The sequence below is a fragment of the Lissotriton helveticus genome, chromosome 7 (genome assembly GCF_964261635.1).
Source record: "Lissotriton helveticus chromosome 7, aLisHel1.1, whole genome shotgun sequence".
NCBI classification, from domain to species: domain Eukaryota; kingdom Metazoa; phylum Chordata; class Amphibia; order Caudata; family Salamandridae; genus Lissotriton; species Lissotriton helveticus.
Window position 1 is genome coordinate 172,304,872 of NC_136068.1, and position 21,864 is coordinate 172,326,735.

A 21,864-nucleotide genomic window follows, 5' to 3' on the forward strand; every position below is an offset into this window, starting at 1 on the left:
ACGTCACAGAGCCGCGCTGGGATTGGGTAACCTACGTCACAAACTGTACTCTGATTGGCTCTTGAGTCTCTGACGACCTGTAAGCTGATTGGTCCTTCAGAAAAACTCCATTTTTATTTGTTGAGCAGAAAAGTGACGTAGCTCAACTGCCATTGGTTTGTTGGTGTGTTTCGCGCACGGATTGGTTGCTTTGCGGAACATCCCGGAAATATTTTACGAACAATTTTGCAAATTAAATTTAACTTTTAAAAATGAGTTATCATTTTAAACATGTTGAGAAAAAGCCAACATTATTTCAGAAGTTTAAAAATTTATTTTCACCAGACAAGAAAATCGAAACGCGAAGTATAAAACGCCTGCAGCGTACATGGAAGGTGAATATGGATATCATACTGTTTTATGGTTTGATAGCTGGAAACGCTATACTAAAAACGACGGTGTTTTAACTTGGCCAGATGATGGTTCATTTAATGTAAAAGTCTTGAGAAATTTACGAGAGAAAATGAATGCTCTTATTCCAAAACCGAGACCAACTCAATTTGAAGCTTTAGTTGAGTGGGAAGATGAGATGTATCAGTTACAAAGAGAAGCTAGTGGAATTAAAAGACCTTCTACAACTCCAGCTTGGAGAAGAGATACTCATGAAGACAGGTTGAGAATGTGGAGACAGGGAAACATGAGTGAAGGATTGTATTTAATACAGGAAATGGTTATGGGTACTCCTGCTGGGAAATCTATAGAAAGTGAATCTGAAGATGCAGTTATGGAAGAAATATACACCACAGCTAGAAAGAATCAACCTTTGAGACCTCCTAGATCATGGTCTACTCCGGTGGCTTCTACTGAAACTTCACCGAGTGCACCTCCAATTAATGAAACTCCAAAACTTTATCCAAATAATTGTGAAATTATTGAAACTCCAAGAAGACCAGATTTTGATAATGCTCGAAATGAAGGTAGACATTTTGCAATGACTCCAAGAGCAAGAGAAGCTCCAAAAGACTATGCAAGAGAGACAAGAAATGTTGAGGCTGTTGATTCTGCTGAATATTTAAAATCCAAGGAAGAATTAATTAGACGAATGACAAAAAGCATGGAAGCTGTGACAGTTCCAGTAACGATTGGTCCTGTTCAGCCTGTATTTGACCAAAGAGAATCAAACAAAACAGGGTTAACTATTCCTTTAAATGCAGAAATTCAAAAGGTTGCTGAAAAATTTTACTCAGACATATCTGAAATAAACTCTTCGAGATCGAGAATGCCAGATTTAACATTTAATGAGGATTTATCTCCAAAAACACCAATGGGTGCTATTTCGGATGTAGGGAGTCCTGAAGTTAGGGTGACCACACCGAAACTTGATGTGGCTAAATTAAAAGCAAATATTGAAGAATTAATAATTGGAACAATTGGTCCAGATAGTTTGAATTATTATCGAGATGATGAACTACTGTTCATTTGTAAAAGTATTCAGTGGAAAACTAAAAATAAATATGATCAATTAGAGGAACTAGCAGCGGAACTCGAAATTGATGTGAGTAAACAAAAGAATTTTGCAAAGCATTACAGATTAGACTTTTCAGAAAGTGACATTGAGAGTTTGAACTCAATGGGAAGAATACTGCATATAAAAGATTTGATTGTTTACATCAAAAAGCTGGGAGAACTCAATAAGTGGAGAGTGAAATGGACGAAAAAGAAGGAAGATGAAAGATTGGAAAAATTGTCAAAACAATTTCCAATGAGAGAGATTGCAGGTGGAGGATATGTTCATGTCCCTTGGTCAAGACAGGACATACTACTATTCACAAATGACTTTCCAAAATTGAGGGAGAAACCAGTAGAGTGGTATAGACAAGTGGATAGGTTTATCAAAGTGTCAAAAGTTCTGTGGATTGATTTAGATGGATTTTTCGACATTGTCGTACCATCAGATCTTTGGACAGAATGTAAAATATCAATAAGTTGGCCAAAAACAGAACCTGAGCGTATTAAAGAAACAGGTGCTCCAAATCCTCTTGTAATGGATTTTTACGAAAAAGTGATCGTTTGGATGAAAAACAAAATTCCACCCAAAGAGGTTGATTGGGTTAAAATAGAAAGGACAAATCAGGAAACAAAAGAATCAGTTCATTCCTTTTATGAGAGGTTACTGTTAATTTTTAAACAATACAGTGGCTATGAAAAATTGGATGAAAAGGATATGAGTCATTTCATCTATAGATTCGTTTATGGACTAAAACCTGAAATTGCAGACATGATCAGGAATAGCATTGTAGGATGGCAATCACTTTCTGTGGATGATATTCTGAGAAAAGCTAAATATTGCAGTGATGAGTTAGAGGTGAGACAAAAGAAGCTCAAGGAGAAAGCCATGTGGGCTCAGGTAAAAGTGGCTGAGCAACAAATTGCCAGCATGGGTAATAAGAACACAAATTTTGTTCAAACTGGAAATACGAACCAGATACAAGAAAAACTTAAAGGTAATATTTTTCCAAGAAAATTTAGCCCAAAGATTGAGGAAATGAAACAAAGATTGCCTTGTTTTAATTGTGGCGAATACGGACATTGGAGAGACGAGTGTCCTAAACCTCCTAAAAACTTAAAGAATCCCTTATTAAATCCACAGATGCAGAATGGTGTTGACCTGCAGCAACAGCTACAGATGCAACAGGGGCTAAACGAGTTAAACATTCAGCGACAGCAACAGCAACAGGTGAATAACTGTCAGGATCAATTGCCACAACCACCATTTCCAAATTGTGGGGGAGTTCAAAAATATAATCCAAACGTGGGATTTCAGGGAAATGAACAGGTAATAAAACCGCAAAAACAGCAAAAGCAACAAAGGGTGCAAATGCAAAATGCTTCACAACAATTTTTGTTAACAGAAAGCCAAGACAGTGATTCTGATGATTATTGCTGACGGTGCCCGAGAGAGGAGGAAGAGTGTGTTGTTGGAGCCACTCTTGAGGTTGACCAGTCCGGTCCATTTGTAAACGGGAAAGTTAACGATGTAGACATCACTTTTCTAGTGGACACTGGTGCTACCCGTTCTACTGTTAGATCAGTGGAAATTGAAAACCTACCTCTCTCTGGGGATACCATCCAAGTTGTTGGAGTAAGCAATCAACAAATTAAAACTGATTTAACTGATCCAGTTCCAGTTGAAATTGGAAATTATAGAGACAAACACAGATTTGTGGTTTGTAATAGTAGTCCAGTAAATTTACTAGGAAGAGACATCCTGTGTAAAATGAATTGCAGAATATATTGTTCTCCTGATGGAGTTGAGTTACAAACAATGGAGGAAGATGGTTTGTACAGAATGACAATGATGATGACAGAAGCAGAAGAAGCAAAATTGTTTCCTGCATTTGAAAAGAAAGATTTGCCTGAAGAGCTCAAGGAAACAGTGAAATCTGATATATGGGATTTTACTGGGAATGAGATGGGTCTAATGAAAAACGTAGATCCAGTAAAAATTACATTGAAACAGGGAATAGAATTTCCTAATATTCCACAGTATAAAATGAAAGCAGAAACAATCGAAGGTATTACGCCTATAATTGAAAAATTAATCAAACAAGGTGTATTAAAAGAAATGGAGAGTAGTCCTTGTAATTCACCAATTATGGGAGTTAAAAAGTCAAATGGAACATTTAGGATCGTACAAGATTTGAGAAAGGTTAATCAAATCGTTGTTCCATGTTGTCCTGTGGTTCCAAATCCAGCAGTAATTCTGTACCAGATTCCACATGATGCTGAATGGTACACTGTCATTGATCTTTGCAATGCATTCTTTACTGTTCCTTTACATCCAGAAAGTTATAAAATCTTTGCTTTCAGATTCCAAGGTAAGACCCTCGGATGGTCTAGAATCCCTCAGGGCTATACAGAAAGTCCTTCAATCTTTAACGAGTTGTTAAAAAGATCTTTGGAAAACTTAGACTTACCAGGTAGGTCTACGTTGGTGCAGTATATTGACGATTTGTTGATAGCTGCAAAGACAAGAGAAAATTGTGTGACAGACACAATAATACTGTTAAATCGCCTTGCAGAAGAGGGACATAAAGTGTCTCCAGGAAAATTGCAGTTTTGCAAGCAAGAAGTAAAATATCTTGGTCACAGAATTGCAAAGGGAAAAAGGCAAGTGACAATTGAGAGAATTAAAATGATTCAAGCAATGCAACCTCCAAGAACACAGAGACAAGTCAGAATGTTCTTGGGAATGGTCGGTTACTGTCGACAATGGATAAGTGGATTTTCAGTAATTGCAAAACCACTACAGAGACTGACAAAGTCTGATGTAAAAGATCCAATTATTCTCAATGAAATTGAGATGGAATCTTTTGAGAATCTGAAAAAGAGCTTATGCCAAGCTCCTGCTTTAGGTATGCCGAATTATGAGAAAGATTTTGAACTGTACTGTAGTGAGAGAGAAGGATGTGCATTGTCTGTATTGATTCAGAGACATGGGAATTTAAAGAAACCTATTGCATACTTCTCTGCAGTTCTTGATCCCATTGCAAAAGCATTACCAGGTTGCTTGAAAGCAGTTGCAGCTACAAGTGTTAGTCTTGAACAGAGTGAAGGAATCATTATGGGATTTCCTGTGAAAGTTTTTGTGCCTCATTCAGTTGAAATATTGCTGACAAGAGGTAAAACTCAGCATTTGACAAGCAGCAGATTGACAAAGTATGAGAAAATCATACTAGGAGCAGATAATGTTTCGATTTCAAGATGTTTGAATCTGAATCCTTCTACATTACTGCCTGATTCTGAGATCATTGATAACATCGAAACAGAACATGAATGTTTAGATGTTATGGAATTCTGCAAGAAACCAAGACATGATATCAAAGATAGACCTTTATCTGAATCAGATTTTGTCTACTTTGTAGATGGCTCATGTTTAAGATCTGAAGGAGGTGTCTTGAAAGCCTCATATTCAGTCTGCACAGTTGCAGATGTGGAAGAAGCATCATGTCTTGAAGGAGTTCGATCAGCACAAGTAGCTGAATTAATTGCTTTGATTCGTGCTTGTGAAATATCAAAGGATATAAGAGTTACCATCATTACTGATAGTCAGTATGGGTATGGAGTTGTACATGATTATGGACAACTCTGGTCTCAGAGAGGCTATATGACATCAGCAGGGTCTCCGATTAAAAATGCAGTTTTCATAAGGAGATTAATTGAAGCAATACAATTGCCGAAAGAAATCGCAATTGTCAAGTGTGCAGCGCACACTAAAGGAGTTGATTACATCTCAAAAGGCAATGCATTTGCAGATGAAACGGCAAAATTTTGTGCAAGAAAAGGTTATGCATATAATCGGGAAAGGAGTAAAGAAACTGATTCAAATTCATTAATGCTAACAACAGTTATAGAAACATGGAATGAGATTAGAGACTTACAAAATGAAGCAGATGATGAGGAAAAAGATCTGTGGTTAAGATCAGATTGTAGACCACGTGATGAAGATGGAGTGTGGGTTTACAAAGATGGCAGAGTAGTCTTACCAAATTGCTTGATTGCTGATATGGCCAGATTATATCATGGTCCGGCTCATCTTGGAAGAGATTCTATGATCAGACTTTTCCGAGAGACTTGGTTCAATACTAAATTTAGAACAATTGCAGAATCTTTTTGTCAAAGGTGTTTATCATGCCAACAAATGAATCCAAACAGAAAATCATTGGTAGGGACAGGAATAATTGGTCGAGAGGGTGGTCCTTTTACCAGGTTACAGATGGATTTCATTGAAATGCCCTTACACAATTGCTTAAAATATGTTCTTGTGATTGTTTGTTTATTTTCAAGATGGGTAGAAGCATTTCCTACACGACATTGTGATTCAATTACAGTAGCAAAACTACTGCTCAGAGAAATTATCCCAAGGTACGGTTTTCCAGTCACTATTGAGAGTGATGGAGGAAGCCATTTCGATAACAAACTGATGAAGTTAATTTGTGAAGCTTTGAGCATTGAGCAGAAGATACACTGTGCATACAGACCAGAGGCATCTGGGGTAGTTGAACAGATAAATGGAACAATTAAAAACAGAATTGGAAAAATGTGTCTTGAAACAGGTGTAAAGTGGACAGATGCTCTTCCACTTGTTTTAATGTCATTAAGAAGTACACCAGATAAAAAGACAGGTTTGAGTCCTCATGAAATTTTAATGGGAAGAGTTATGAGGCAAGCCTTTGTACCAGTAGGTAAATTGTTGAGCATAAATGACAGTGCTATTTTGGATTACTGTAAAAGGTTATCTGATATAGTGACTTCTGTATCTAATCAGGTGGGAACTGAAGCACAATCAAATGAAAAAGTTTTGACACATGACCTGAGGCCTGGTGATTGGGTCAGAACGAAAGTACATCGGAGAAGAAATTGTCTGGCTCCTAGATGGCAGAAACCTAGGCAAATAATTTTGATCACTACTAATGCTGTAAAATGCAAAGGATTGAAACGTTGGATTCATCCTAGTCATACTATTCCAGTACCAACTCCTGAGAGTTCTGATGTTGAAAGTGATACTACAGATGATTCTGATTCTGAAGCAGAAGGTGAAATAAATCCAGATTCTGAAGATCGACAGGAAGGTCGACATCTGGAACCTGTGCCTGTGAATGACAATTTAACAAGAAAAGACTTGGAAATTATTGAAATAGATTCTGAAGGTGAAGAGAATCTGTTAAAAGGAAAGATAACTGAGGATTCAGTTGTTTCTATTAAAGACAAAGAAGCGAAACAAAAAGAAGTTTCAGACCAGGAGAGTATCGAAAAGCAGAAAACAAGCTCTGGAGTAAGGAACAGAAATCCAAAGTCTGGGAAGTTGGAGGTAATTGAAGAAGAAGAAGAAGACGAATTACCAAGTACCAGTATTGGAAAACAGAGAAGTGTTCCTGAAGGAGTAAAACTGCCGAATAGAGAAGTTCCTGAGTCAATTGAAATTTCAGACTACGAAACTGAAGAAAGTGACGTGGATGGTGAAAGTGAAAACAGAAAGAAAAGGGCTTGGAAGTCAGAATCAAATGCTTCTGAACCAAAGAAGAAATACGTGAGAAAAGCAGACTACTGGCCTGGTGGAAGATTGAGAGTGAGGTTGATCAAGAAACCTAAAGAGCAAGTTGAAGAAATCAGTAGTCAAAAGAGTCCTGGAAAAGAAGTGGGAGTTGGAAGGAAAATTGAAGTGGTGTCGAGAAAAGGAAAAAGAATAGTGAGACCAAACCAGAAATACAAGTCTCCTGAGTGGACTTATTTAGTAATTCCACCTGTTATTGACATCTATGGTAGTAGTGAAGAAGAAAACGAAATAGAGGAAATTAGTGACAATGATTGAAGTACAGAAATTTTAATTTGGCAAAAGGCTGAAGAAATTTTGTTAGCTGACATAAGGTCGAAGAAAAACTGTTTAGTTGAAGAAAACTTATGTATGACATAAGGTCGAAGAAATCTTGTTTAGGGTTCTAAAAATAAAATTATTTTAAAAGGGGGGTATAAATAAATATTAGAGTTTAATTCTTAGAAATTTAAAAATTAATTTTGTTTTTATTTTTGAGGCAAAACTAACCAAAAATGCCTTATGTTAAGGAGAGCACTTCAGGGTGTTCTGTTTTTAAGAGATGCTGTAAGATGACTCTGGTGTGTCTGCTCATTTTAATTCTGCTCTGGTTAGTTTTAGCTGTGATTATCCCATTAGAGATGAATAGAGAATTACACAAAGTTAACATGACAAGCAAAGCTTTGGTTAGTCAAACTAAACATAGTGCATCTGCAAAAGTTATTGATCATCAACCTAACATTCATCAAGATAAATCTATTAGTGATTTTTCAAGTAATACATTCACAAAGCTTTTGAGTGAATATGTCAAGGTAATGGATGCAAAAGACTGCTATGTCTGCGTCAAGTTACCTGCTTCTGTTTCTGAGGGAGTGACATACAATATGCTTCCTCTTACATATGGTGTAACATGTAGTGTGTTAACTAGCTTATTTTATCAAACCGGACGCTTAGAATATTACTATTCAGATTTTGACGAGATTTTTGCGAATATAAAGATTGAGGGTGCTTTAAATAAGCATAAGAAAGCCAAACAAATGAGAGAATTTTTCCTTGTTACTAACGAACTCACTTACGAGTATGATTACAAGAATAATCTAACCTGCAAATTGAGTGCTGAGGGAAAGAAATTTTTGAATATGGTTGACGAGAGAAGAGCAATTTACAAAAGAAATGAATTAGTCAAGCAGACTAAGTCAAAATTTTGGCAAAAAGAGGATGAGAAGTTAAATGGCAAAATGCTTGAAAATGTTGCAATACACATAGACAAACCAGTTAGTGGAAAGCTTTGCATTAGAAGAGATAATACACTTTTTGATAATTATTTTGTAGGTGCAAGTAACTGTGAAGATACTTATCAGATTTTGGGAGGTTGGGGATTCAAAGGTGGAAAAGATCCAATCTTCCCTGGGATTTATTTTGTTTGTGGTGACAAAGCCTACTACAACCTTCCAGACCATTGGTATGGAACTTGTTATGTGGGAATTGTTTTTCCTAAAGTGTTTCATGTTGATAGAGATTCAGAAGGATTGTTTAAAATTCATAATTATGTAAATAGAGTCAAAAGAGAAACTTTTACAGAGGTTCTGGGAGATATTTTTCAAGCAGTGATACCTTTTGTTGGTATAACCCTAAATGCAGGGAGAATTAGAAAATTATCCACAATTGTTGACAGATTGTCAACAGACACAGCTGATGGATTCCAATTAGTGAATGTTGAAGTAATTGCAATCAGATCTATGGTGATTCAAGATCGCCTTGCTTTAGACATACTCCTAGCAAAGGAGGGAGGAGTCTGTGGCATTTTACATGTACAACATTGTTGCACATATATACCTGATGAAAGTAAGAATATAGAGATGTACATTAAAAACATTACACAAATGCATTCAGAGATAATTCCTTTAGAAGAAGTTGATTTTACAGGGAAACTTTCAAAAAGATTCCAAGCAATTAAAAATTGGTTTCATGATATTGGTAGTTCAATTCTTGGCAAGATTTTGGCACCTTTGATTATAATAGTGTTCATTTTTATTTTGACAAAAATAGGTTGTTTGTTACATAAGAGAAAGAAACAGTTGAAAGAAAAGAAAAGGATCTATAAACTTAGAAAAGAAGAAGAAAGGGAGATTGAATTACAGGAGTTACATAGAGAGCGTTATGCAAATTCCAAAGATTATGCAGAAACAGATTTTTAGGATTACTGACACAAATGAATTTGAATCATTTTCTCGGAAGTTTAAATTACCAAATTTTGGGTGTTGGTGTGGTGATTTGTTAATCACCAGATGAGGGAGTTGATGGAGCGAGATAGAAAACAAAATTTTGTTTAAACTCGCAAAGTCACATTTCCATAACATGAATAATAATATTAATGATTTGTGATGTATTGTGCTAATACAATTTAAAATAAACTTTACACATGGGGGGACTAACATGTGTGCTCATAAACGTGCATAAGTGTTGCATCTTTTTGTTCGTGCAAAATAATAAAATAATTATTGTTTTCGTTTTTGTCATTACTAACTGCAGCAAACCTAAAAGAGGCATGTGCTTATTTTGCTTTTCCTTGTCTATGTGACGTCATTTCTACTATTCTAGGTGCACATAAGTTTCATGGATTCATGAAGATTGGTAGATATAAACGCTGCTTTATTTGTTTGCATTTGCTAGGTAACATTAGACTAATTGGGAGGGTTAATTAATTAGTAAACCTAGGGTGGATACAGAATCAACATTGTTTCTTACATTAATACTTTTCTTGTGTTTGTTTATTACTAGAAAGCATAAGTTGCCTGCTTTTGGGCCTAGTTTGCTCGAGTTTGCTAAAGCTGAATTTTACTTCTACAAAAGTCACGAGATGCCCATTCTGAAAAAGTGTTCGTCAAAGCTGCATTCACTAAACAAACCTGACATGCTGTCACCATTTTGTCGGACGTAGCCAAGGTCGGAAAACAGTGATAAAGGACAATTTTGTCAGCTCTAACTTGGCACCCGCGGAAGTGAAACGAACACTGTGAGAACATTATTTTACAATTGTTGCAAACCAAGGAAGCTCTTGGTTGCATTCGGAAAAGACAATGGTCTTTAAGAAACGTGACCTAATGGAAGTTTTGAAATGTGGGTGACATGTCACTTGTCACTCTCAACCAATGGGACTTCGTGGATTTATGAAAACTTTCCTTCGCTTAGTTTAGCTAGCATAGAAAGGTATAAAAAGTCATGCCCTTAGGGATGGGCTGGCTGCTGCTTTCTGACTTTCCGATGAGGGTGAAGTGCTGTTGGACTTTGCGTGGAGCACGTAAGAATCCTCAAAGAACTTTACTTTATTTTCCATTTATTTAGCTTAGCTAGGGACTTAGGCTTTAGAAATGCTAAACATTTAAAACCTTACTTAAACTTTGAATTTCTTACTTAAACTGTGTTTTTCTCATGAAACTTTTTAAACTTGCTTACTTTAATGCTAATAAAATTGCATTTATAAAACTACATTTTGAAATACCATAATTTAGTAAATAAAATCTTACTTTTGACAAACAAGCTGGTCTTGATTATTCAGAAGTGCAGGTTACCATTAGCTAGATCACATTACAAATGGTGGTCGTTTAATTAGTTAGGAATTGTTATAATGATAATATTCCTTCCGCAGATGTATAAAATTGTATATATTTTGTAAATAAGGTGTACATAGGTTTAATTTGACCACCTGATTCAGTAGGCTCAAATATGTCATGTTTATAAATGGGTCCATAAGTTAGTGTAGAATTTCATTTATAGGTTATGAAGTTGGGTAGCGTTGTTTATGATATATTTTCTATAGGCCGCTGGATCAGCGCCCATGTAGCCAACAAAGAGCTTGTCATCCACCCAGAATTGTTTTGTGCGATCCAAGTAAAAGGAAAGCACACGCTGTGGATCCAGACAGTGGAGCCTCTCTTCCTCCTTAGAAGGATGCGGAAAGAAGGTGGGTAAAGTGATGGTTTGGCCATTGAGGAAAGAATTAACCACTTTGGGAACAAAGGATGGACGAGTGCAAAGGACAACCTTGTCCGGATGAACCGCCAAAAAGGGAAGTTATTAAGAGGTGCAGAGGTGATGGAAACCAGAAAAGCAGTTTTTAAGGTCAGAAGCCTAAGAGGACAGTTATATAGCGGCTCAAAGGGAACGCACATAAGATAGGTAAGAACTAGGTTCAAGTCCCACTGGGGCATTACAAAAGGATACAATAAAGGAAAGAGAGTGCCCTCTAGACCCACAGGAACTGGGTAGAGTAGATTCAAAAAATGGAAAGTGTTCCTCGGGTTTTATTTGTTGGTTAGGGAGACTTAATAATCACCATACAAACCACTCAGGCGTCATGTAACAACATTCAATCTCCACATCTTATGTTTATTCTTAACCCCTTGGGGATAGTAGAACCACAAAAGCTACATGAATTCACAATGGGATATTTATTATATAAAAAGTATTGTATCAAGAACACACAAATTCATACAAGAGCAAAGTGACCATCAATGTTTTTTCTATTTAATACAGTGCCTAATGCTCGTGGGTAAATGGTCATATATGTGCAAACACTATAGCTGTACTTCAAATTTAAAAATATGTAAACACTTATAATGCAATTTTAACAAACAATTTGAAACAGTTAAAAATCAATTATAAAACCCTTTCGGACAAAAGGAACAGGAGCTGTCAACTGTCTACGCATGGAGGTGGAGGCTGGACAGGTTTGGGTGGAGGACCGTCACCTGCTGCTGCGACAGAATATCCTCCCAAAGAGGCAGTCGGATCAGGGGATCAATCGCCACGCTGAGTAGCTCGGGATACCAGTATTGTCGTGCCCAATCCGGAACCACAAGGATTACTTGGGCCCAGTCACGCTGAATCTTCTTCAGCACTCTGGGCAGAAGTGGTATAGGCGGAAAGGCGTACAACAGACCGCAGCTCCACTCGCGCCGAAAAGCGTCGCCAAGCGAGTGCCGCCTTTGAAACTCCAGCACGCAGAACTGATGACATAGCGCGTTCTCTTCGGTGCCGAATAGATGTAACTATGGCTCTCCCCACTGCAGAAAAAGACCTTGCGCCACGTCAGAGTTCAGACGCCAATCGTGATCAATCATGCGCCTGCAGCGGAGTTCGTCCGCTCTGGTGTTCAGAGAACCTGCCAGGTGTTGAACCACCAAGTTAATGCCTTGATATTCCAGCCAGCGCGGAGCTTCCTGACATAGGGTCCACGACCCCACCCCGTCTCGTTTGTTACAATACCACATGGCGGCGGTGTTGTCCGTGAACACCTGCACTACACTGCCCTGGACAGAGGGAAGGAATGCTTTCAGAGCAAGCCTGATCGCCCGAATCTCCAAAAGTTGGATATGGAGCCGAGACTCTGCCGGAGACCAGAGGCCTCTTATCTCCTCCTCTCCCAAGTGGCCTCCCCATCCCAAGAGGGACGCATCCGTCTCTACTGTGTGCTCCGGTTGGGGAAGGGCGAGGGATCTGCCATTGACCCAATCGAGATTTGAGAGCTACCACTGCAATTGCCGAGCAGTGCCCTCTGAGATCTGGACATGGTCGAACAGGTTGCCCTGATGCTGTGCCCACTGGAACTTCAAGTCCCACTGCAGAGTCTGCATATGCCGTCTGGCATGTTGCACTAGTAGGATGCAGGAGGCCATCAGGCCCAGGAGCCCGAGGGTCATCCTGACTGAAACCAGGAACAGAGGCTGAAAGATCGGAATTATAGCCTGAATATCCCTGACTCGCTGCTCAGGAGGATAAACCAGAAACCGCGTCAAATCCAGAACCGCTCCGATGAAGGGGAGCTTCTGAGAGGGACTACGGCACGTTGATGGAGAACTCCCGCAAATGCAGGAGGTCGGCTGTAGTCTGGAGGTGGGAGATGACTGCCTGGGGCTAGCCCACCTTCAACAACCAGTCGTCGAGATAGGGGAAGACAAACCCCAGATCTGCACAGATGAGCGGCAACCACCGCCATCACTTTCGTGAACATCCGAGGGGCTCTGGTAAGGCCGAAGGGGAGCACGGCAAAAAGAAAATGCTCCTGGCCTACCATCAACCGCAGGTAACGCCAGTGGGCCGGCAGGACGGGGATATGAAAATAGGCGACCTGCAAGTCCAAAGCAACCATCCAGCCTCTAGGGTCGAGGGCAGCCAAGACCTCAGCCAGAGTCACAATCGTTCCTCCCCTTCGGGAGGAACAATTGACGCTCATGAGGTCCAAGATGGGGCGCAGGCCCCCTTTCTCGTTCTAGGGGACCAGAAAGTAGTGGGAATAACAACCACGTCCTACTTCTGCCCCAGGAATGCACTCGATGGCCCTCTTGGCCAAGAGGGCTGTGACTTCCTGTTGGAGAAGCGCAAAGTGATCCGATATGCGGTGGAACTGAGGTGGCATGGCTGTGGTTGGGGGGGGGGGAGCAGACTCGAAGGGGAAGGAGTAGCGCCTTCAGACAATTTCCAACACCCACCTGTCCGAAGTGACAAAGCCAGTGAGGGAGGTGATGTTGAATCCCACCCCAAAGCTTGAACTAGGAAGGCTTTGAGGTGGATGCTGCGGTGGACAGACCGCACGCTGGCCCCCCCCTGTGCTGCCACGGCGGCCACCACATCCGCGCTGAGGTTGGTTCTGCGCAGGTTTCTGGCTGAACTAATGTGTAGGGACACCCCTTCCATGGATACAAAAGGCGGACGTGGCCAGGCAGGTGGTAGAGAGACCCACGTACTTGGCCGTAGCCTGCGAGTCCTTAAAACACTCCAGCGCACTGTCTGCCTTATCGCCAAACAGGCAGGTACCATCAAAGGGCATGTCCATGAGGGAACTCTGAACATCCCCTGAAAACCCCATGGACCGCAGACAGGCATGGCGACGTAGGGCCACTGTCGTGGAGATCGCCCTACTCAGAGTCTCCGCGGTGTCCAGCACACACCAGATGGTGAACTTTGCCACATCTTTCCCCTCCGCAACAGCTGGAACCTCCTCCGGACACTGGGGCAGTGTCTGCGCTACCATGTCCCACACAGCGTGAGAGAGGCATGCGGTGTTGACTGACCGCAGCCCCAAGCTGGCAGAGGAAAACAATTTCTTGCCAAGCTGCTCCAGCTTCTTTGATTCCTTATCTGGCGGGGCGTTAGGAAATGCACTTTGGGAAGTGGAGGCCTGTATGACCAGGCTCTCCAGAGTTGGATGGTTCGTTAAAAAGGCAGGATCACCCAGTGCCAGGCGATCAGGCCTGGCCACGTTCTTATCCACAGGAACCACTGTGGCTGGTCTAGACCAGGTGCCCATCAAAACATCCGTTAACGCCTCATTGAACGGAAGCAGAGGCTCCATAGAGCTTGCCACAGGCTGAAGAACTTCAGTGAGGAGGTTGGTTTTGAGAGTGACAGTAGGAAGATCAAGGTCAAGGGCCTCAGCTGCTTTACAGAGCACCACAGTGCATGTGGGGCCCTCCTCCATGACAGCAGGAGGAGACAGAAAACCAGACTAAGAGGAGAGGTCAAGGCCACCTGCATCCTCCGACTCCTCTGCCCACTCCTGTTCAGACTCGCACTGCCGTGCAAGAGGCAGACCCCTCCCAGTCGTCCCCCTCCTCCACGCCAGAGGCACAAGCTGCTGCGGCGGGGGAGGGACAGGGGAATACAAATGTACAAATGGTCTAATGGCGCTGAGAACTGCGCCGGTCGGCGCCAATCCTGCTCCATGTCCCAATTAGGTTCCCAACCTGGAGCAAAATTGTCCCGAAACCTGGGAGGAGGTGGGACGAACGGGACCCATTCCGGCGCAGGGAACGGAGCCGCGGGAGGCGCCGGGACTGCCGGCAAAGGATTCTGCGACGCTGGGGCCAGAGCCGCTGGCGGAGGACCCTGCGGGGCCTTGGCTGGAGCCGCCAGTGGAGAAAATTGCGGTATGGGCGGCAAGCAAGGGCCCTCAGCTTGGACCGTGGGACCCGAAGGCGCGGCGGCGGGAGCCTGAGGCCTGAAAAGGCGGTCCATGGCAGCAAGAAATTCTTGCACCTGGGCCGGAGTCGCAGACGGGACTCTCAGGCTCCAACAGAGTCGCGGGGGAAATACCCCTGGCCCCCTTGTCTGCAACCGGAGACCAACGGGGGGATGTCCGAGAGCGTAAGCGCTTCTTCGGCTACTTCTTAAGGCGTCTCTTACCCGATTCGGAGTGTGAAGAGTTCGACCCAGAGGAGCGATGGGGATGGCTCCGCGGGCGGTCCCTTGAGCGACCCCTGGAACTCGAACGGAGCTGAGACGACTGCCGGGCCTCCAGCAGCTTTCGGGACCGCTCCCGCAAAGCCTTCGGAGCCATAGCCAGACAATCGGAACATGACCGGGAGTCATGGCCGCGCTCCAGACAGTAGAGACAGGCACCATGGGGGTCGCCCACCAACATCGTACGGCGGTAAGCCCCGCAGGATTTAAACCTAGGCATCCCTACGTGGCACCAGGAGTCAAAGACTCAAAAAGAAGTAGAGACCAAAGTCTCAAAAAAGTTAGTCAAAAAGAGACTGGGGGTACATGCTCTATCCAGATCTGCGCTCGCTGGCGTGGAAAAAGAAAGAACTGACGTCAGCACGCATGGGTGGTGCCCAAGTAGTCTCCTTGACGTAGCCTGCGACGCCAGCGACGGGTGCAGAGCCACACAGCGCCTCCTACCGACGCGCAGGGGTACTGCTGACGAAAAACTTTCAGGATCCAGTCTGACGGATGGGGATATTCTAAGGTAATGAATCTATCACTAACGTGTCTCTTTCAGATGTGCTCTAGCGCGTTGTCTGCCTTGTCGCCGAACAGGCGACAGCCATCAAAGGGCATGTCCATAAGGGTAGCTTGGAGATATCCTGAAAAACTAGTCGACCTCAACCAGGCGTAGTGTCGAGAGGCTACCGACGTGGAAATTGTACTGCCTAGCGAGTCGGCGGTGTCCTGTCCACAACGAATGATAAACTTTGCTGCGTCTTTCCCCTTGGCAACTGCACAGGAGAGTACGGACCGGGCCTCCTTCGGGCACTGGGGCAGCACATGCGCCACCATATCCCACACGGAGTGGTTGTAACGGCCCAACAGACATGCGGTGTTTACAGACGGCAGTCCCAAGCTGGAGGAAGAAAACATCTTCCCAAGGTGGTCCAGCTTTTGGGATTCCCTATCAGGTGGTGCGTTAGGGAATGCGCCTTTTGACGTGGAGGCTTGGACCACCAAGCTCTCAGGGGTGGGGTGTTGGGAGAGGAAAGTGGGGTCGCCCGGGACCGAGCGGTGGCGTCGGGCAATCATCTTATCCACAGGAGCACCTGTGTTGGGCCTGGACCAGGTCCCCAAAAGGATGTCGGTTAGGGCTTCATTCAACAGCAGCAGGGGCTCCAAAGAGCTCGCTGTTGGTTGAAGCACCTGTGTCAGGAGGTTAGTCCTTACCGCCACTGTAGAAAGCTAGAGGTTGAGAGCCTAGGCTGCCCTACGCAACACCACTGCATAAGACGCTCCTCCTCCGTAGCCACTGTAGGAGAATACAACATGCCAAGATCTGGTGAGGTATCCAGACCACTGGCTTCCCCCAGTACCTCTCTCCAGTCCGGTTCGTAACCCAACTGGCCTGTCAAAGGGTCTCCAGACACTGCCCAGTCCTCCTCACCCTCCTCTGGTTGCCAATCTGGCCTGAAAGGACCAGGGGAGAACCGGGGCACCAAAGTACCCATCGGCGTCGGTTCTGTTGTCAGGCGTCGCTGGTCCGGTTCCGTGTCTACAATGGGGTAGAGGCCGGGGTCGACGCCAACTGGTGACAACAACCGGCGTCTGCTGCGGACATGGTGCCCGTAGAGTCGGCGCCGGGGAAGGTGGAGCCAGGTCGACCGGCTGCGATCCAGATCCACGCCTGAATCCAAGGAGACCCTGCAGTGCCGAAGCCCCCGAGGGCCCAGGGCCACCAGCCGAGTCCGGCTGCCAAAAGATGGCATGCATCATTTCGTAGAAACTCCGAAGCTGGGCCGGCGTCGCACCGGGTCCCTGGAAAGGAGGGAAACCCAGAGTCGACATAGCAGGCTCTGCACGCAGAGCCACGAGAGGGGCACCACCAGCATCCCTCGTCACGTCGGCCGACGGACAGGGAGAGGTCGAAGAGCGACAATGCTTTTTTGACGACTTCTTGTGCTTCGACTTACCGGAGGAGTGCGAAGACTTGGTGGTGGTGGCTCCATGACCGGTCCCTCAACCTCCCACACGACCGGGTTCTCGAGCGGTGCGGAGCGGACTGCCAGGTCTCGAGAAGCTTTCGGGACCACTCCAGCAAAAACTTCAGATTCATGGTCCTGCAGTCAGAACACAACTTGGAGTCGTGGTCGGGTTCCAAAAAGAACAGGCACGCGTGGTGCGGATCAGTCACCGACATCAACAGTCGGCCGGAACCTCAAGCCTTGAAACCGGGCATCCCCGACGTGCACCAGGAGCGATGACTCAAAAATGAAGTCAACAAAAGTCAACAAAGTGGGCAAAAGTGAGCAAAAAGTCTGTCAAAAAGTGACTGGAGGGACCGCTCTCACGAAAAAGAAATAACTGACAGCGCGCGAGGGCAGCGTCTAAGTAGGTGCTGCGGCGTCATCCCGGCGACCACGATGCTAATGACGAACACGGAGTCAACAGAAGCCACCTCTCAACACGCAGGGGTACTACTGACGAAAAAATTCTCGGGATCCAGTCTGACGCCTGGGGGTAATTCACAAGGTAAGAAATCTGTAACTAATTGTCTCTTTCAGATAAGACTAACATATTAGCAACATTTATCTTGTGGGATTAGAGGAAGAACTTTGGAGAAAAGCTGTATCAGCAGCATCCTTTGTAGCAAAAAACTAAGCTATGGTTTAATCAAGAACAAAATTTAATTAAACTTGGATTTCCAAAATTAGCACGTCCGTTTACTCTTCAAATAGATTAATCATGCTCAAAATGAATGACTCACAGAGACTACAGGTTCTGCAGGGATATGTGGCACAAGTTGGCTAACACATCAAGGACCAAGCTATGTACTACAAGGAGGGGCCTTAATGGTTTAGGGCTTCTAGCCAGTACTGGACAAGCCAACATTTGTGAAACAAATGGCATATCGTGGTAGGTAGTCTTCTGTGTTTAAACACCCAAAAGCAGCTACAGCAACAGAACAAGCATAAAGAGTATGTTACAATACCAGTATTTAGTTTTAGTACATTTCCATAAAGCCCATGAGAATAACCTTGAAGAGCATATCCTGGAACAAACGTGGGCTTAATTTAGCAGCGTAGTAGATTTGTATATATATAAAAATATATTAATTTACTGTACACATTAAGTAAAGATGACATACCTTGAAAAATGGGTTGCTTAGCTCCAAGGTTACTTGAATTAGATGATATAGCATTATTGTAGAAGTCAGAACTTGTCAAATCACCCAAGATGGCATCCAAATTATCCAAGTCTCCACTTATCTGAAATGAAAAGATGTTTAACACATCACATGCTAACAATTTATTGACCATTCTTGTGTTGTCATAGAAAATTGAACATTTGTCTGATTGGACTGCCTTGAAAGAAAGCTGATAATTCAAAGGCATTTTACATTTACCCCAAATTTCAAAGCACAGGGAAAGTGATCAGTTCTTCAGATCAGCCAGAAACCCACTGGAGATGCTTATTAAATAATTTCTATATTCAGATTCATTGGATTAACTTTATCTAAATGGAAACACTAAGGTAGTTTGGTTCTCTTGTCAACAAGATCAAAGGTTTGCCACAGTATTTCTTTCATGCTTCTAACCATAGCATGTGATGTCAACAGTAGAATGGTTTTCGATAATCTGCAATTAATGTACAGTAACTGGTCTTCAGTGGATGAATCCAACTTACTGCCCTTCAAGAAAGGAGTTGAAAATAAATCTCTTTGTGGGTTGCCTATATTGTGTTGGCTGGCCAAGATATTGTTAAATAATTCATTTTAAAGTTAACAGACTGCAAAGACTGTACACGTACAAACCAGAATGGCTTTCCACACAGGATGTTTTTTCTAACTAAAAGTGTTCAAAAGGTATATAAGACCGCAAAATTTCAAGAAAACGACATGAAATTATGTGTCATTTTGAAATCAGCAAAGGGTGGCTCCCATTTGTTATGTCATTACATCTTTCTCCTGTAACATGTAGTTGAGTAGGCACCACCTTGAACTAGTAGCAATGGAATTAGTCAGCTACTCAAGAACTTCATCCACTCTTTTCCGGCTCAGGAGGCAGACATGCTTGCAGTAGACTGAAATATTTTCTTAAATGCTCTCTCTACTGATAGGCATTTAACAGTGTTTGGCCACAGCACGACAACAGTATGAACCACCAATGTCTGTTGATGAGCAAAAGCAGGGCATTAACAAAACATTCCCTTTGATTTCTATATCCCTCAATAGGAGTTCTTAGTACAGATGCAAAAATTAAAAGTCTAAATGTTAACTAACACTTGACTATTTAGGGATCAGTATCTTGCTGCTGTAACCACATACCCTTCAACAAAAGCAATGTTTTGGGACAATCACCAAACGAACTATTTTGACATTCCAAGTGTTTGGTAAATCTTGCTGGTAATGCCCGATATCCTAACTGGTTCCTAATCTAATGAACAATTCCTACAGTGTTGAGTTTAAGTCTCATTTACTGTCTGCACTTTACAACTTACCTTAAAGAAAGTGCAATGATCCCAAAATATTTTTTCTATCTGATTAATAGTGTGGAAATTGAAATTAAGTTTCTGGTTTTCTTTTGATCCTTCCACATCCGTTTTACATTAATGATCTCAAAATAATATTCTATTTTATATAGCTCTAGATACAAGAAAAGACTTCAAAGCCACAATACTTTGGTTTTGGTCTTCTTTTAGCCTGAGAAACCAAAGTCGAAATTCCTAATTTTTCTTATTTTATCGCTACTTTAGTGTCATTGTGACATGACAGGTTAAAGTCAGCAATAAGCAAGGTCGAACGGGCAACTCTGAACACTAGTTTTGCTGAGGCTCTGAATGGTTGATGTGCACACCATTAGTACCCAAATATCTACTGCACCACTTCATTTGGCTACTGAACCCATTTTAGACTCTTAATGGTCAGGGATGCCAAATAATGCAAAAATGGGGTAGTTTACAACATGCATCAAAAAGGCATAATTTTCACTTTGGAGGAACAGTTTGAAATTAAATTCATTAAAGAAGTTTTCTTTCACTCCATTTTGAAACGCTAAGCTCTCTGAATGGCTATTGCAACTCAATCATCAATTCCTTTAAACATAATGTGGTAAAAGACACGGAAACATGACAACCTCATAGCATACACACCTCTTCAGCTGGTTCAGTCTTTATTTTGACCTCCTTCTCTTGACTTGAAGTTGGAAGAGTGGAACTGCTGCATTGGCCGATTTTATTATCCATGACTTCTAGTTTAGGTTTTATGTCCTTTGAAAGTTGATCTTTTGCATCATCGCTATCCAACAAGAATCGAAGTAATGCATTGTTTTCTTTTTTCTTAGGACTCAACTGTTCTTGCTTCACTCTTCCTTCTGCACAAGGTGCTGGGTTGTTGGAATCCTGGAAGCTATCTTTGCCTGTAGCTTCAGCTGTGATCTTGGCAACCTCAGCAGGAGAGTTCCCATTCTTTAGTAATTTGTGTAAAATCTTATGCTTCTCTTGCAGTTGGGAACCATGCAAGTTTGAAGTAGAAGACACACCAGCCGATGTTGAGGAAGAAACTCCTGAAGGACTGGTGACATTGGAAGACTCTTTGCACCCAGAATCAATCATAGAGTTTGGTGCATTGGTAAGTGCTCTTTCATCTGTATTACATGTCAGTAACTGGAGAAGTTTTCTATGTCCCTTGCTTTCAGGCTGTCCCCTTTGACTTTCTATTCCTTCCAGAATGCCTTCTTTGCTGTCTTTCTCGCTGAGATGCTCTCGGTTAGACTGGCATATGGAAGTCTCCACTTGGCTTTGGTCACAGTAAACACCTGAAGGACTTTTACAGTCATGACTACCCACTTTACTGTGAGGCACAATATTCATATTTGGAGAGGTATCAAGCTTGGGTCCTGGTGAAGACAATGTTGACAAAAGAGAAGTCCCAACACCTTCGCTGATTGCGTGAAGAGCACTCAGGGAACTGCTAGAGAAACTGCCACACCCAGAGCTGCTGGCAGTACCTATTGGTGAATGCACACCTAGAAGCATAAATGTGAAAGTTATAAGAAAAAAAAGGAAGTCCATTTTCTACATAGCAGCTTATTAAATAAAGCAGAAAATATATTGAATTTAAATGCTCTAGAGCAGGTTAAGAATATTCAGTAAGTTCAAATGTTCTGTGGTTTCTTAAAAAACGGCCACTGAAAATGGAAAACAATTTCATTTACACTTTCTGTAGTCGTGTAGAATGCACAAGTAAAAAAAAAACAGTTGCTTAGTAAGATAAAATGCAGTTAGTGTACTGTAAATTAGTGTACAATTGAATAAAACATTTAAGAAATTAGTCAATTATAAAAAACAAGTGTAAAGAATTTTAAAGAAACTTAAGTCATACTTCAAGGCATCATTGTGGTCTTCAGTCTAGCACACCAATCTACCACCTTTTCACAGACATTACAGTTCATGTAGGCAGAGACAAGTAGGTCAAAGGTGCTATTCACTCAGAAACCATACTGACTGGTTATAGCACTATTACTTGCAGGTAACGGAACATAGCCCATTTCCTCCCTTGAAGGCAGGACCACACATTATAA

The 21,864-nt window shown here is 42.4% G+C and overlaps 1 protein-coding gene across 5 annotated transcripts in view; it reads right to left on the reverse strand.

The window, feature by feature from the left end:
* Positions 1 to 21,864, reverse strand: part of NCOA3 (nuclear receptor coactivator 3) — a 551,775-nt gene that overhangs the window by 268,693 nt on the left and 261,218 nt on the right. For all 5 annotated transcript variants that reach the window (XM_078651867.1, XM_078651866.1, XM_078651869.1 and 2 more), the window contains 2 exons: positions 20,435 to 21,309; positions 18,432 to 18,552 (listed from right to left, as the gene is read on the reverse strand). In XM_078651867.1, coding sequence (XP_078507993.1) covers positions 18,432 to 18,552; positions 20,435 to 21,309 — 996 coding nt within the window. The remainder of the gene's footprint in view (positions 1 to 18,431; positions 18,553 to 20,434; positions 21,310 to 21,864) is intronic.